Source organism: Barbatula barbatula, assembly GCF_947034865.1.
Source record: "Barbatula barbatula genome assembly, chromosome: 7".
Lineage (NCBI taxonomy): Eukaryota > Metazoa > Chordata > Actinopteri > Cypriniformes > Nemacheilidae > Barbatula > Barbatula barbatula.
The window spans coordinates 19,230,114-19,245,135 of record NC_136770.1 but is presented as its reverse complement, the minus strand read 5'-3'; the positions used below and the strand labels follow the sequence as shown (position 1 = coordinate 19,245,135).

The 15,022-nt window shown below is 38.4% G+C and overlaps 2 protein-coding genes across 4 annotated transcripts; one reads left to right on the top strand and one right to left on the bottom strand.

The window, feature by feature from the left end:
• Positions 1–562: 562 nt before the first annotated feature.
• On the top strand, positions 563–6,613 carry slc2a11a (solute carrier family 2 member 11a). 2 transcript variants are annotated; one of them, XM_079459797.1, is made up of 13 exons: positions 563–807; positions 918–1,045; positions 1,341–1,439; positions 1,554–1,714; positions 2,520–2,644; positions 2,738–2,867; positions 2,958–3,106; positions 3,173–3,360; positions 3,795–3,905; positions 4,091–4,192; positions 4,493–4,568; positions 4,659–4,786; positions 5,156–6,613. In XM_079459797.1, the coding sequence occupies exons 2-13, from the start codon at positions 1,007–1,009 to the stop codon at positions 5,372–5,374; spliced, it is 1,527 nt and encodes a 508-aa protein (XP_079315923.1). In that variant the 5' UTR covers positions 563–807; positions 918–1,006; the 3' UTR covers positions 5,375–6,613. The 2 variants fall into 2 exon arrangements, with proteins under 2 accessions (XP_079315923.1, XP_079315924.1); XM_079459798.1 differs by lacking the exon at positions 563–807 and having other exon boundaries at positions 816–1,045.
• A 69-nt stretch (positions 6,614–6,682) lies between these two features.
• Positions 6,683–14,816, bottom strand: patz1 (POZ/BTB and AT hook containing zinc finger 1). 2 transcript variants are annotated; one of them, XM_079459628.1, is made up of 6 exons: positions 12,550–14,816; positions 12,387–12,450; positions 12,027–12,198; positions 11,603–11,764; positions 9,787–9,996; positions 6,683–9,283 (listed from the first exon to the last, which is right to left on the bottom strand). In XM_079459628.1, exons 1-6 carry the CDS (start codon positions 13,734–13,736, stop codon positions 8,826–8,828), a joined length of 2,253 nt encoding a protein of 750 aa, XP_079315754.1. In that variant the 5' UTR covers positions 13,737–14,816; the 3' UTR covers positions 6,683–8,825. The 2 variants fall into 2 exon arrangements, with proteins under 2 accessions (XP_079315754.1, XP_079315755.1); XM_079459629.1 differs by lacking the exons at positions 9,787–9,996; positions 11,603–11,764.
• Between the last annotated feature and the right edge of the window lie 206 nt (positions 14,817–15,022).

The window sequence follows — 15,022 nt, the reverse complement described above, 5'->3', positions numbered from 1 at the left end:
TTCCATGGGATTAAATTACATAGAGGGGCAAATATAATTTAGCAACATAATCCATAAACAGTGTAAACAGACACAAAAATAGCTGTCAATTGAATTATAGCTAGCTAGGCTAATTAAAAACATACACTACTCCTTTTGTCAAAACGTTTTGCCGCATAGAGCACTTAGATGGTTACACGTAAATAAATTAAGTTTAATCGCATATGCGATTTAGATGATTTAGAACCTGGCCAAAAAATAAATGTGTCACATTACAGGCAATTGCAATCCGTTTTCTGAAGCTCGTGGAAAATTGCTTGATTCTGATAAATGTCGCCTCCTAGTGGAATGAAAAGCTCAATATTATCTCAAGTCATTTGTAATCGAGAATCTAGATCTGTCTTACTAAATGTTACACGCAATTTACGTTAAACCGTTATAGGAGCAGCCTACCTACGAGATCAAAGTCATAAATCAGATAGCATGCTATTTTATGTAGGGTTCAGACGTGAACTGACACTGTACACACTACGAACAGTTAAAAAAAAGATTATATAAGTTTCTGAACGCTGCCGTCTTCTCCAGACATAAGTTAATGTGCATCTTATTGGTTAGCTTTCCTTTGTAGAGCGGGCAACTGTGCTCTTGCCATCTCGTTGTTTTTGCTTACAGGCTTACACGATTACAAAGTAATATAACACTATATTAAAATTCTTTCTTTAATTCGCATTGTCTATATAAGCAAAAATCCTAAAGGAGTTGACAACATTTTTGGACGATCCAGTACTTTTACATGAGAAGAAGCAGGTTCCCTTCAGATAACGAGACGTGAGTATAGAGACGCGCGTTTGTTTCAACGTCATTTAGTTCATAGTTCACTCAAGAACATTTGTGAAAAAGCATTGAGGACTCGCGTCTCTTCCTTCGGACTCCCGAAGAACTTTCCTAGACTTTTGCATTCATCTCTGTCAATGGAGGAAGGTTCATGACTGCTGGTAGCTGTCGACCCTTTATTTGTTCACTATAGATGTCTAAACAACATATAAAAATGTCTTCAAAGGAAAAGGTAATCGTGTTCTCTTTTTGAATAGTCTGTTGATATTTACAATGTTATTTTCTTCTGCATTTTAACGATAGAAATAAAAGCATTACAAAGTCACCGGCTTTAAAATAAAATGTATAATGTATAAATTATACGTTTGATAAAAAATTATTACCTATTTTATAGCAAATTATTACTTTCTATAAACACATGTACATATATATCTACTATTTCCATTAGTAAATTGTATAATTTTTAACTATTTTGTACGGTAGTAATGTCTTTGCATTCCTGACATCAATGTGATTTACATGAACAGGGCCATACACGCACGTTGGCTTTAATGGTGACCTCTGCAGCTACTGGGGGAACGTTACAATATGGATACAACCTGGCCATTATGAACGCACCCACTATTGTAAGTCAGTGCATGAAAATATTTACCTTTATTTCAATGTTTTGTTTTCAACAGTGTTTGTCTATTTGCGTGTTCCTGAGGACTAATGGCCATTTTCTTTATTCATTCCTGCAGTTCATTCAGAACTTCATTAATGAGACACTTCAAGAGCGATGGGGGATGCAGCTGGAGGTTTTTGAGGTCACACTGATATGGACAGTTATAGTCTCTATCTTCTCATTGGGGGGTTTTATGGGGGCCCTAGTAGCGGGTCCGATGTCTATCCGTTTTGGGAGGTACAACATGTTATTGTACATATTTTATGTCAGTGTTTTGTGACTATGGTTTCATGGTTTGTAAATGTGTTTTAGATTTTAAATTCAGGGAAGTTTGAATTGAGGTAGATTGAATCAAGTTTTCACACCATTTGATCCTTAAAGGGACAGGTCACCCAAAAATAAAAAATCTGTCTTTATTTTCTCACAAAATCTGTATACATATATTTGTGCTGATGAACACAGAAAGATATTTGGAAGAATGCATGTAACAAAACAGTTCTTGGCCCCCATTGACTACTATAGGAAAAACATATTTGTAATTTTCTTTGTTCTGTTGAACACAAAAGAAGATATTCTGAAGAATGTAGGAAAACAAACAGTTCTGGGGCACTTTTGACTACCATTGTAATGTTTTCCTATTATACTATTAAAAATAAAGGTGCTTCACAATGCCATCAAATTTCCATAAAGAACCTTTAACATCCGATTAACCTTTTTGTCTGACAAAAGGTTTTTCAGATAATAAAAGGGTAAAAAAGAGATGGTTTGTTAAAGGACCTTTGACTAAATGGTTCTCTGTGGAATCAAAAATGGTTCTTCTATGGCATCGCTGAGAAGAACCTTTAAAGCACATTTATTTTTAAGAGAGCATGGCAGTCAATGGAGGTGAAGAGCTGTTTGGTTACAAGCATTCTTCCAAATATCGTTCAACAAATATATTTATACAGCTTTGGAACTTGAGGGTACCGGTAAGTCAATTAATAAAAGTTTTTGGGTGAACTGTCCCTTTAATGTTTTACCCTGTTTCATTCCTCCTGTCAAGGAAAAAGACTATGTTGCTGAACAATGTCTTCCTATTGTCAAGTTCATTGCTAGCATTGCTGAGCCGAACAGCAAAGTCTTTCGAGATGATCATTATCTCCAGAATTCTGGTTGGCATAAACGCAGGTAAATATACTTTCAAAGAAATAGTAGACGTTTGTTATTTCCTTGTTTCTTTTTGGTGTTATTATCAAAATAATTTTCCTTATTTATATGCAGGCATTAGTATGAATGTCCAACCCATGTATTTCGGTGAGAGTGCACCGAAACATTTAAGAGGTGCTGTGTCTCTGTCCTCGGCTGTTTTCACTTCATTTGGTGTGGTGTTGGGACAGGTCGTAGGACTGCAGTATGTCTAATACACATGCATTTGGTATACCACTTTGGGACGACATAAAATAATACTTTCCTTTAAAATCCAAATTCTTGCCTCTTATAGGGAGTTGTTAGGTAGGGAGTCATGTTGGCAGTACTTGTTGGCAAGTAACGCTATCCCAGGCATCATTCAACTTCTCACCTTGCCCTGGTTTCCTGAGAGTCCCCGCTACCTCCTTATTGACTGTGGGGACAAAGAGGCGTGCCTTCAGGGTAGGAAAATTTAAGTTCGTTTTTTCGAAGCCATGTGATTATAATTGTTCAAGGTCTATCCCGTAGCACTACGGCATCTGCGAGGCTGCGATGTGAGCAAGGCAGAGCTGGATGAGATTCTGGAGGAACAGAATGAAACCAAAGGAGAGCGAGCGAAACGGCCATGGGACCTCATTTGTGACCGTAGCGTTCGCTGGCAACTCATCTCTGTAGCAGTACTGAGCAGTGCCATGCAGTTGTGCGGTAATGATTCGGTAAGACCAGTCCTGTGCTGTCATTACACTGACTTTTACAGGTCCACTATATGAAATTTGGCTATATACATAGTAATGTATATTATATTCCATTTCTGTCAATAGATCCTCCAAAAAAATACATATTGGACCATTAATTGGATTGGAAATGTATCAGTGTTATATAGAAGTAATATATATCAAATGAGAAATCAATAATTAAACGCAAGCACAAAAGTCTCCGCTGTCAGAATTAAATTATTCAGAGAAATTTTGGGATTGTTGTTAATAATGTGAGTTGCCCTGCATACAGCTTTGGGATAATCTCTCCTGTACCCAACACTTACATAGCTCAAACTGGCTCAGAAGGATTAAAGCTAAAAGCTTGTGCTGGTACATTTTGCACAATGAGAAATTCTACAGATTAAGAGCATTTCTTTTCTTTCATTCTTCAGATTTACTTTTATGCATCATATGTGTTCCAAGAAGCAGGTGTTTCTGCAGAGCTGATCCAATATGTGACCATTGGCACAGGGATGTGTGAATTCAGCACTTGCATTCTGTGTGTGAGTGTTACAATAATCTGTTTTGTTTCAAAATATGTAACTGTCCCAGAGCAACCCATGCAGCGCGTGTAGATTTATTTTTCCACACCTAAAGCAGGATAAAATGACTTTGAGTGACTTAAGTTGCAAGATTTATTAGTATTAAACACAAAATAATCTTTGTGAAACGCTTTGTGTGTGTTCAGAACTTGTTGATAGAAAGGCTGGGTAGAAAGATGATGTTGATGGGCGGCTATTTTCTTATGACAGGCTGTGCTATAGTCTTTACTGTTGCTCTTTCACTAGAGGTATGTATAATTTATTTTGTCTAGTTTCCACACATGTGTTTACATACAAGATGTTAACAGAAATAAACTGTATTTAAAATATTTTCTCTGTTAGATGTTCTTTTGACCCATGAGACGCTGTACATAATGTCTAATCTCAATACACATAACAATGTCTAACTACAGTTATCTAGTGTACAGCTGAGTTTACTTCATCATCTGTTAACTGTACCAGAACAATAATATAGCCTACAGTAGAGGCTTTAGACTGTGTAGTTTCAATGTGTTGCCAAATAATTCAATAAGTGTTCTTTCCAAAAGCATATTGTTAACTGGATGCCTTACCTGAGCATGGCTTGTCTCTTCAGTTATATTCTCAGCTTTGGGATGGGACCAGGTTAGAATCACTGTGTACCATAACATTCTATTGCCAAACATTTGTGGAGAAAAATTGTTTATCAATTATTGTTGAATTTCTTTCTGGTAGCTGGTGTGACTGGAATCCTCCCAACAGAAATTTTTAACCAGACAGCACGTCCTGCTGCTTACACGATCGCTGGTTCTCTGATGTGGCTGAATCTTTTCGTAGTTGGGATGATCTTCCCTTTTCTTGTGGTCAGAGAACAACATACTTAAATTTGATTAAAACATACATTGCAAGAAATGTGTGAATGGTTTAAAAAATGCCTGTATTTCAGCATTGATAGCTCAAATAATGTACTCGGATCTTTATCTCAGTCTAAGATTAACACAATCTAAATGAAAGACAAACAGACAGTATGTTTTTAAATTATTGAAGACAATATGGTTTATGTGTTTTTGTGTCCGCATCATTTTGCCTGTGCAGTATATCTCTAATTGCTTTACATTTGTGTACATTATACCTTACACAACAAATACCTTATTTTATAAAACACAATTCTGCACAAAACCCATATGGTGTGGTGCACTAAATGAAATGGCTCTCTGTGTTTGTTATTGCAGAGTGGTTTGGGGCAGTATTGCTTTGTACCTTTTGGAGCGGTATGCATCCTGTCAGCGGTTTATATTTTGATGGTTTTACCAGAAACCAAAGGAAAGACCCTACCAATGATCACTAGAGAGTTTTACCAGCTTAACTATCGTGGTGAGGAGAAGATGGATTTTGAGGGAAAACAAGCTTGTTACCAACAAGGGGAAATATATTGTTCCACTGCTTTATAGAGAATGTCTGTCTAGTAAATATTGGTATTATAATTTGTTTTATTTTTAATTATATGTTTAATTGTATTTTATAGTATAATGCATTGAATGGTTTTTACCCAAGTGATGACTGGGCCCGTATGTATAAAGCCACTCAACATCATTAGAGCCATCTATTGTCATAGTCTCAAATTAAAAAGACCTTTTGGGACAAGTAAAATTTTCTTTGCTGTGCTGACCTATGATCATACAATCAATTTTTTTAGTACATTTTCTGCTTAAGAATGTGTAAAACATATATTTTTGCCTCAAAACTAACGTTAAGCTACTATCAAATTAATTCTCCTTTTTTTTAAATAAGCCTAAAATGCAGTGAGGAAAAATCATTTGTTTATGAACAGATTTGATAGAGGAGACTTCATATACTAGCTACTGTAAGCTGACTTTGGCAAGCATCAATGATGGTGTGCAGTTAGATCCTTCAGAATGTTTTCCGTGTAGGTCAATGTGACTCAGCAACCCTCTTTTGGTGTGCCCCTGTTGTTTTTCTATGGCAACGGAGAGATTAAGTTCACAGAAAGCACGTGGTACTTGCTGGGTTTTTAGAACAGATTAAGCTATATACCTATTGTTGTAAAATTCTGTCTGAACAACTGAATAAACATGCTTAGAATTTCAAGTCTTGCATACTGGTAAAAATACAAATGTAGTGTAGAACTGTTTATCGCGGCATATTTAATATATTGTTCCAGATATGCCAGCAAATTTGGATCGTATTAGAAATGTACAAAAAAGGAAATAGGTTTGCCTTTAAAATTGAACAGTATCCTGAAGTGTTGACAATCTCTTGTTCTCTGCTTTGAAATTTAGTGAGTTATTATTATAATTGTCATGATATTACATGCTCCTTGGTAATATTTACTTCAGTCCAGTGGTTAAAAGCTGCTTGGACTTTGGAACGTGGTGTTGAGAGTAAGAAAGGTTGTATTTTTTTACATTTTGACTTCTATAGAGCAAGTTAACATAGCCTACATCTCTATAAAACATATTTAGCAGGGTCTACCTGAGGCTGAAACTTCATGCTCACAAACACTTAAAATACTGTTTGACTCTAAAATAACTGAACATTATTCATTATCTGCTCTTTAAATTGAAATGTTTTTCATTTTAATTATACATGCAAGATGTGTTTTAAATATGTATTGCATATGAATATATTCTGTTTTAAATAAACATGTTAAGTAAAGTCAAAATTAAGTTGAAATAAGTGTTGTTTTCTTGACAACAATTTAACTTAATATATGCAAATATGTATAATTTACAAAAAAGAAAATTCTCAAATACAATTTTATTGTATACCCATCTCTGTACCAAATTTACAGAGACACAAAAACTGTGTACAAAAACAAACATCAATAGAAAAGTATGCTTATATCCAAATGTTCAAAAACCAATGTAGGTTGTGACATGAATTACAGAGAAACATTTTTTGTCTGAAAGCATAAAATAGAATACCAACAAAACAAATGTACACTTTTCTATGTGCATGTCTTTATACAAAAGTGTCAATGCAGCTGGGTTTGCACATGGTTAATATAAGATAGGTCCTTTAAATGACTGAATTTCCAACCCGTCGCTGTTCAATAATCAGTACTAGGAAGGCACTTTGCAACATCCAGATATACAAATACACAAAGAAAGAAAAACTTCCAGTGATGTAAAACCAAACTTGACAAGTCATAACATAAAAAATCACTGAGTGCTAAATAAATTTGCAAATAAATAAAGGTGACGATTATTCAGATGAGGTTTTTCTAAGAAGCAGACAATACTTGTAACTATTGGATACTTTTCTGTATGATTTGAAATAAACAATGATGGGATGAAGCCAAATTGTGCTATGGAGCTGGAAGAATCTGCAGAGGATTATCACTTCTGCATGAATCAATCCTATATAACAACCGTAAGCCTAACAAGTAAAAATATGAATGAAATAAAACATGTTTTGTATGCATTATGTAATTGACAGCATCTATCGTCATGAGCAACCGCTTGTAACACTTGTTGCATTGTACAAACTGCCATAGCGAATACATTTACGGTACACTAGGCCATTAACTTGAAGGTTAAAATAAAAAGAAAGGTAACCAGCATTTACACCGCATTTCGAGTAAGGGGAACGGATTAACACCGAACACAAAACAAACACTCAAATACTTGCATAATATTACATCAAAAACAACAGAAATATGGATTTATCTGTATTAACTTAAAACATAAATCAAATACCTCCAATCATTCACCAGGCCAAGGCAAAAAATATATATACACAAGGATCCCAATCACATAACATAATTGGCCATAGATATACAATTTTTTTTTATATATATGAATGTATATATGAGTGACAAGACTTTAAGTTAAGCAGGAATGTACTGAACCTTTTAAAAAACTCTGATATATTAAAAAAAGATTACAAAGCCCTCTGTTTATATTACATTCTAGAGATAAAAGGACATTGGAGAGACCATAAGCGCACCCACATCTATATTAATGCGCACACAAATGTCCTTGCTCTCATGTACACACTGAATCTCTCACACTGTCCTTGAGTCAGGTGCATGATTCAAGAAGAAAATAGCATGTCGCAGATTAAAACAAACAAACCAATATATCACTTTTTGTGAAGGAAAGTCGGACACCAGTATCAATAAGTTAATAAAATATATTCTTTGCTTCTTGCTATATCTTACAGTGAAACCTGAAATTGGTCCATGTTGGACATTATTAAATCGACACTTTTTGTGCCCCAAAACAACTCAGAACTATCAATAACATCAAAACAAGAAAAAAACACATTACTGATCTAACAGCCACTATTTGGACTGACGTTTTATAAACATTTATACTCAAGATTTAAACACTTGGAAAAATCCAAGGTGGATCATTTAGCCACGAAATGGATATTATCATTTTTTAATGGATTTTTCCCACTTGTCTTCCATTGGCCGAATAAACAGATTCCAACACAAAATCTCAGTATTGTTTCTCGATGTGTTTGGGTGGTCGGATGCTCTAACAAACAGAGCAATGTTTTTGAGTAGTTGCTCACATAGTTGCTTCTGTATATGGAGTCAGGTATGGAGACATAATCCTTAGAAATGTCGGTCTCAAATTTGCACCTGATTGTTTGCGATTTTTACTGTTGAGTGTATGAAACGGTTTAGGGTAAACCTAGGAGATTTGGCAAAAGTTGGGGGGTAGATTAGCTGCTTCATACCAACATGGAATCAAAATGGCATCCATGATGGTCAAAACATTAATAAACATTACAATAAGAATACAAAAAATGCAGACAAAGAAGTCTACAAATGGCGTCAAGAAGTATAAGACAACAGACTAAACTTGCAGTTATCGCATGTTTGGTTGTCCAGTAAGCGCAGGGTTACAACAAAAGTCTCTCCTAATGGGGTCATTTGTCCCCTAAATCTATTCCACTGCCACCCATCTCAGAGTCCACCAGAGATGAAGCAAAGGCTGACTGGACGATCTGAAAGCCAAAGGATTCGAGAAGGGACATGTTCTGTTGGGGTGAAAAGGGTGAGCCGAGATTACCAAGACTGGATCCCACCGCTGCACGTTTCTTGTGTACCCGATGATGGTGCTTGTTGAGGTAAGACTTTGTACGGAAGGTCTGTCCACACTCAATGCAAGCAAACTTCTTTTCCGGGTCTGTGTTTAGTTTGGATCCTCCTGGAGTTGTCACCGCGTCATCAGACTGTCCGTTGAAGATGAACGACGTGACTTCCAGTTCTTCTCCCGCGGGTTTTTGTTCAGGCTTGAGATCGGTTCCATTGGGAAGGTCGCCGAAAGCTGCGTCCGAACCATCAGAGTCCTGGTGGGGGCATTTCCCAACATTCTCCTGCCCGTCTGAAATAAACACAGAGTGGGGAGGGGATGGAGAGATCAGGGCGCAAGAAGGAAGGGGGCAGAGAGAAAGAGGCCTCACATTAAGCAAGATATACAGTATAAGAACAGAACATTCATACATACATGATGCCTCTTACGACTTGAAGCCATTTTTAATCATTTCTGTTTTCTTTATTTTTTTCTGAGGTAACTAACAGGTATAGGAAAAAAACTAAGTATTACTTTTTTCTTCCTAACCATCAAACTATCCATCTGTTCCCAATAAAAATGTACAAAAAACAGAACAGGTGAGAGGTTGGTTTTGTTGGCAAATAAAACGTATAAAAACAAAGAACCACTGATAACAGAACAAAAGCATATGCGGTTGATTCATAAGGAACGAATACAGGCCGAACCATTTATTATGCAAGGATTAAAATGGCAAATATTTGCGTCAGATCTTCCCAAACATCCTCAACCCTATGGCTCACTCCATTCCCACCCTCCACACGGCCCGTACTGACCTGTAAGAGGCCCATGAAGTGGAAACCCTGGTGCTCCAGAAGAGCGGCACTCCCAGAAAAAAGGAGTTGGACCTGGTTTGCCCAGGAGCAGCTCAGGCTGGAGGCTCAGAGCAGGAGGGACAGGCTGAGGCAGAATCGGCCCAGATATCCCCCGAAAAGACCCCTCTGTCTCGGGAAATGCAACCAAGATCCGGCGACTGGTGCAAAGGTCTACACCGCCAGTAACCACCCCAACATGAATAGACAAGATAGAGAGGCCAGGAAGGACAATATTCACAGTCAGATGACCGTTAGCTTGACATCAGTTCAGAAACCACCAAAGACGATAAAAACACCAACTGTCTTTAAAAAGCTCAAATGACCATGAACGTTCATTGAATGAATCTTTTTCTGTCATTACATGCCAAGCCAGCAGCTGATACTGAAATCAGTGATAATTCCGTACTGATGTAAAGTTAACAATGTCGCCTGATGTTTTTCTGTATTCCTTAAGCCTGATCTCACAAAAATTACACCTTGGCAGGTGTTCTGCATTTAAAAACTGTCCATTCTCTCTCTATTCTTTTGTAACCACAATGCATTTGCAAAAAATCTAACTGCAAGGCCAAAATTTCAAGGCTAATCCGTTACTAAGCAATCCTGGAAAGAGTCTACAGATAGTCCTTCAAAAAATGCTAATGCCATTTTTCTTCGATTTTCATGTCTAGCAAGGATATTCCCAACAAGCTGCTGGATTTTATGGCAATAATTGTTTGAAAAAGGTCCATTGATCCACAGAAATAATGCACAAAATGTACATGTGCACTTACGTGTGGACATGCATGAATGAAAGTTGTTCGGTTAATGCTTGTCAAGGCAGCTTATAATGAAAATGATTGTTAGCAACAAACAGAATGGAGCATGTGGCCATGCTAGCATTCAACAGCAGAAGAAACTCGTGGATTAGGTCTGACACTGCAACTACTATTTAATGTCTAAAAAAATCCTTAATTTTTATAATACAATTTATGTAGAATAAGTGAAAAAGCAATCATTCAATTTTGTTTAAAGATGTTTCATTTGAATGACTTTTAATTTTGCACTTGCCATCATTACTATCAAAAACCTTGAAATCTGTCAAACAGAAAACACATCTTTGTATCTTTGTATACAGGAATCTGACATAAATTAGCATTACTCAAACAAAGATTTATTGTTTAAGGAAAAGATCACCTCCAAAATGAAAATTCTGTCATTATTTGGAGGACCTCTTGTAATTTCAAACCTGTATGACTTCTTCTGCAGAACACAATAGAAGATATTCTGAAAAACATTGGTAACAGAAAACTATAGACTTGGTTTTGTGTCAATACAATAGAAGTTCATGTTTTTTTGGTAACCAACATTTTTCAAAATATCTTATTTTGTGTTTTGCAGAAGAAAGAAAATCACAACAGGGTGAGTAAATAATGACAGAATTTTCATTCTGAAGGTGAACAATTCCTGTAATTTGTGCACCTTGCATAAACCTACCGGATTCATTTCTAATGGTACCATTTAAACTTCCTAAAAGAGGGTAGCTTTGAAGAACAAATGAAACAATGACATAAAGTCATCTCAATCATAGAACTATCCCAAAAGATTGTGTAATAACAAGCAAAAAGGCCAAAATTGTATCCCCAAATAATGTTGCAATAAAGGAAAGATGACTACACTAAAGCACAAGCACAGTGCTACAATCAGTGTTTGCGGGTGAGCATTTATGCAAGCGGATGCAGAATCTGATAAGCAGCTGTGAGCGAGCAACGGGTGACGCTGTGGGGAGAGGCTTGCTTGCCTTCCACTGCGCAAGGGCGTCCTGAGTGGTAGGGGGCACCGTTGTGCATCTGCGGTCTGTTGGTGCGCGGCTCAGGGAACTGATGAGCTGCAGAGGAAGGGAGCACGGGCGAGCTGTGGTGCGTTTTAACGTGCACCTTTAAGTAGGATGCGGTTGAAAAACCTGAGACCATCGAAAAAAGTAGGAAAACAAGCAAAAATAAAACAAAAAACAGAACAATACGTAGATTTATTCATCAGAAGATTGCTTCAAAACTATCTGACAGGGGCTGACAGGTGAAATCTAATGTACATTGCATGGGGTCTTTAAACTCACAACAGAGATTTAATTCACTGTAGATCCCTTTAAGCCATATTTATGTAGCAGGCTCTGGTGAGCACATGTTTATTTAAATCACTCTTTTTAACATATATTTGAACAGTACCTTTGTTGCATATTCCACAATAGTTATGAGGTCCTTCACTGTGTTTTTTCAAGTGGTCAGTCATGTAGGCTGCCCGGAGGAATTTCCCACACACTTGACAAGGTATCTTATCTTCGTGGCACGCCAGATGGGATCTCAGTCGATCTCGTGTTGCAAAGGATGCATTGCAAATCTGTGAATTGTCAAGATACTATTAATAAAAGCCAGAGACAAATGTTTTAATGTTTGTGTAAAGGAACGGTTTACCCAAAAACCATTGACCCATTTATTCTAATGGTTTGTTGTTTTTGCACTATATGAATAGTGTAAAAGGTTTATAGACTTTGGGTGTAAATACCTGTAAAGTTATGAGTTTCTCACCTGACATTTATGGGGTCTCTCTGTGGTGTGCACCTGTTTAATATGTCCATTCAGATGGTCTGGCCTACAAAAATAAAAGAAGAATGTAATTTAGTAGGTCCCACATACACACGTGAACGAATGTTCTTATCAATAGATGCATTAAACAGTCGCAAATACTCACCGTGAGAAACCTTTACCGCAGCTTTGACACACGTATGGTTTACCCACCGACCCGTCGTGAGATCGCACGTGGTAAGACATCCTATCCTTACGTTTGAAACGCAGCCCGCACACCGGACAAGCGTACGGTTTTTCGCCCGAATGTGACAGCTTGTGTCGGTTCAGGTGATACACGTCCCGGAAAACCTTTCCGCACAGGTCACACGCTACGTGTCGTCTCGTCCTCTCGCGCTTGCGGTTATCCGCAGGGAGCCCGTTTTGCTGAAACCTCGCCTGGGATTGAGAGATCAACGCCGGACCGTCCACGGCGACGAGTTCCACGCCGGTGCTCACACCACCGGAAAACGTCCCGTGCTGCGTTTCGTGGTTTCTTAACTGGACGTCGTCGGGAAAGACCTTGCCACAAACTCCACACGAGAAAAGTGGATTATTTTCATTATGGGCAGTGCTGTTGTAAGTGATCGGCTCCGACGCGGACTCTTTTTTGGGTCTTCCTCTGCCTCGTTTCGATCCGGGGGATCCCTCGGAGATTAGGTGGTTACTTGGAAACTCTAACGGAGAAACCGGTAAACGGTCAGTCGCTTCTGGAACCGCCAGCTGCGAGCTGTTATTTGCTTGTGTCAGATCGGCACCGTCGCTGTCATTATTGTTAGTAAACACCGCGCCGTTGGACACGCTCCCGTTTGACATGTCTACGGGGTATGACAGCTGCTCCGCGGCCCCGGGACTCCTAAACAGGCTGTGTTCGCCTCCTCGGGAAGGAGGGACGAGGATCTGTACGTTGGATTGTTTAATGACCTCCTGACAGATCTCGATGACAGATCGCATTAACAGAAACTTCGCCGCTGTCATAAGCTCCGGAAAACACTCCAGGCGCACCACGATCTTGGAGGTGTACGCGAAGTCCAGGATGTCTCGAAAAACTTTCGGGCTAATCGTGTGCATCTCCAGCTCCTTGCCTTCGCCGCCGTCCACCGTCTGACAGCTGAACACCGACTCGAAATACTCGCTGCACGCCGCCAACACCGCTTTGTGGGCCGGGAAGCTTTCCTCTCCGACGCGTAAGAGAACATCGCAAAACCTGCCACCATCTTTTCTCTGAGTGTTGAGGTTGTGTAGCATCTCGGCGCTGTGTTTGCTCACCTGGTACGTGTAGGAGGAACTCCACGGCTGATCGGTTCTCTCCATGCCGTCTTCATTCAACAACCGAGCCTAACGCACGCGACGGAAGAGGTAGATGAAGGCAAACGGATAGCGAACACCCGTGACGGGGAGACAATAAACAGAAACGCTTAGCGACCACCACCACTCCTCGCCTTTTTAGCATCTAACATGTTAGCAGGGGGAAAATGGCAGCCCCCCAGCTTCCTGTGAACTTTGACCTTTGGTTGAAGGGAGGGTTTCGTGCGTATTTCATATTTTCAGTTTTATTCCCGTGTAAAAGATTAATTCAAGTCGACTGGTGTCGCATACAAGGAAAATTAGATATTTATCTTTCGAGTTTGGTTATTGAATGGGGGTCGTCTTCCTGGTTCTCGCGTTACAAATGTCACATCCTTGTTTTCCAGTGAGCCAAGCCCCCTCCCCCAAACGCACAACAGACACTGAATGCATGACAGTAGACTCTCGATTTCTATTGGTCACTGTAACCGATGTCAGTCTGTTTTTTATAACGGAAAGAAATTCACGCAGACAAGGAAAAATCACGTAGTGACATTCTAGCATAGTACAGAGACCAGCATCACCTGACAACTATCGCCAGAATCGTAGGTAGAGATAAAGAAACACAAGGTATTGTCTGCAATGTTAAATAAGAGATACAATCAAATATTCATTTTCTCACCCCCCCCAAAAAAGATATTTATTTTCCTTTTTGTCATCCAACAGCTGTATATGACTCTTTCTTCTGTGGAACACAAACGAATATATTTTGAGAAATGTGTCTGTGGCTTTGTTTTTACCTCAGTTGTAAGTCACTTGAATGACACGAGTAAATAAATTAACTAGTTTTCATTTTTGGGTGCATTAGACATATTGAAAAATCGAGGGTGTGTACATTATGCCATGCATTCTATTCAGTCTCTTATTAAGCTTCAAAAGAAAACCTTATTTAAGAATTGTTTTGGTTGGTTTTCATTTTGTTTTACCCTCAAACCCATTCGTATACCTAAGTACCTTAGGATAGTCCACCCACAAAGGAATAATTCTGTCAGGAATTACTCATGTAGTTCTGAACCTGTATAACTGTATAATAAAGATATTTGGAAGAATGTCAGTAAGTGACATATCTGATAAAAAAAGGCAGTCAAAGGTACCCCAGAACCGTTTGCTTTCTTCAACATATCTTGTGTTTAACAGAACAAAAATATACAATATTTTTTCCTACTATAGTAGTCAATGGTGCCTCAAATCAGTTGCTTCTATTCATGTGTACAGGGTTGGAACAAATTGAGTGAGCAATTCATGATACTCCA

Bases quoted from the DNA above. Each gene is read 5' to 3' on its own strand.
- slc2a11a (XM_079459797.1), top strand. From the start codon at position 1,007: ATGTCTAAACAACATATAAAAATGTCTTCAAAGGAAAAG. The intron at 1,046-1,340 runs GTAATCGTGTTC...TTACATGAACAG, and splicing joins AAATGTCTTCAAAGGAAAAG to GGCCATACACGCACGTTGGC. The intron at 3,107-3,172 runs GTAGGAAAATTT...TCTATCCCGTAG, and splicing joins CAAAGAGGCGTGCCTTCAGG to CACTACGGCATCTGCGAGGC.
- patz1 (XM_079459628.1), bottom strand. From the start codon at position 13,736: ATGGAGAGAACCGATCAGCCGTGGAGTTCCTCCTACACGTACCAGGTG. The intron at 12,451-12,549 runs GTGAGTATTTGC...TTATTTTTGTAG, and splicing joins TGCGGTAAAGGTTTCTCACG to GCCAGACCATCTGAATGGAC. The intron at 9,997-11,602 runs GCAAGCAAGCCT...CTGGCGGTGTAG, and splicing joins ACGCCCTTGCGCAGTGGAAG to ACCTTTGCACCAGTCGCCGG.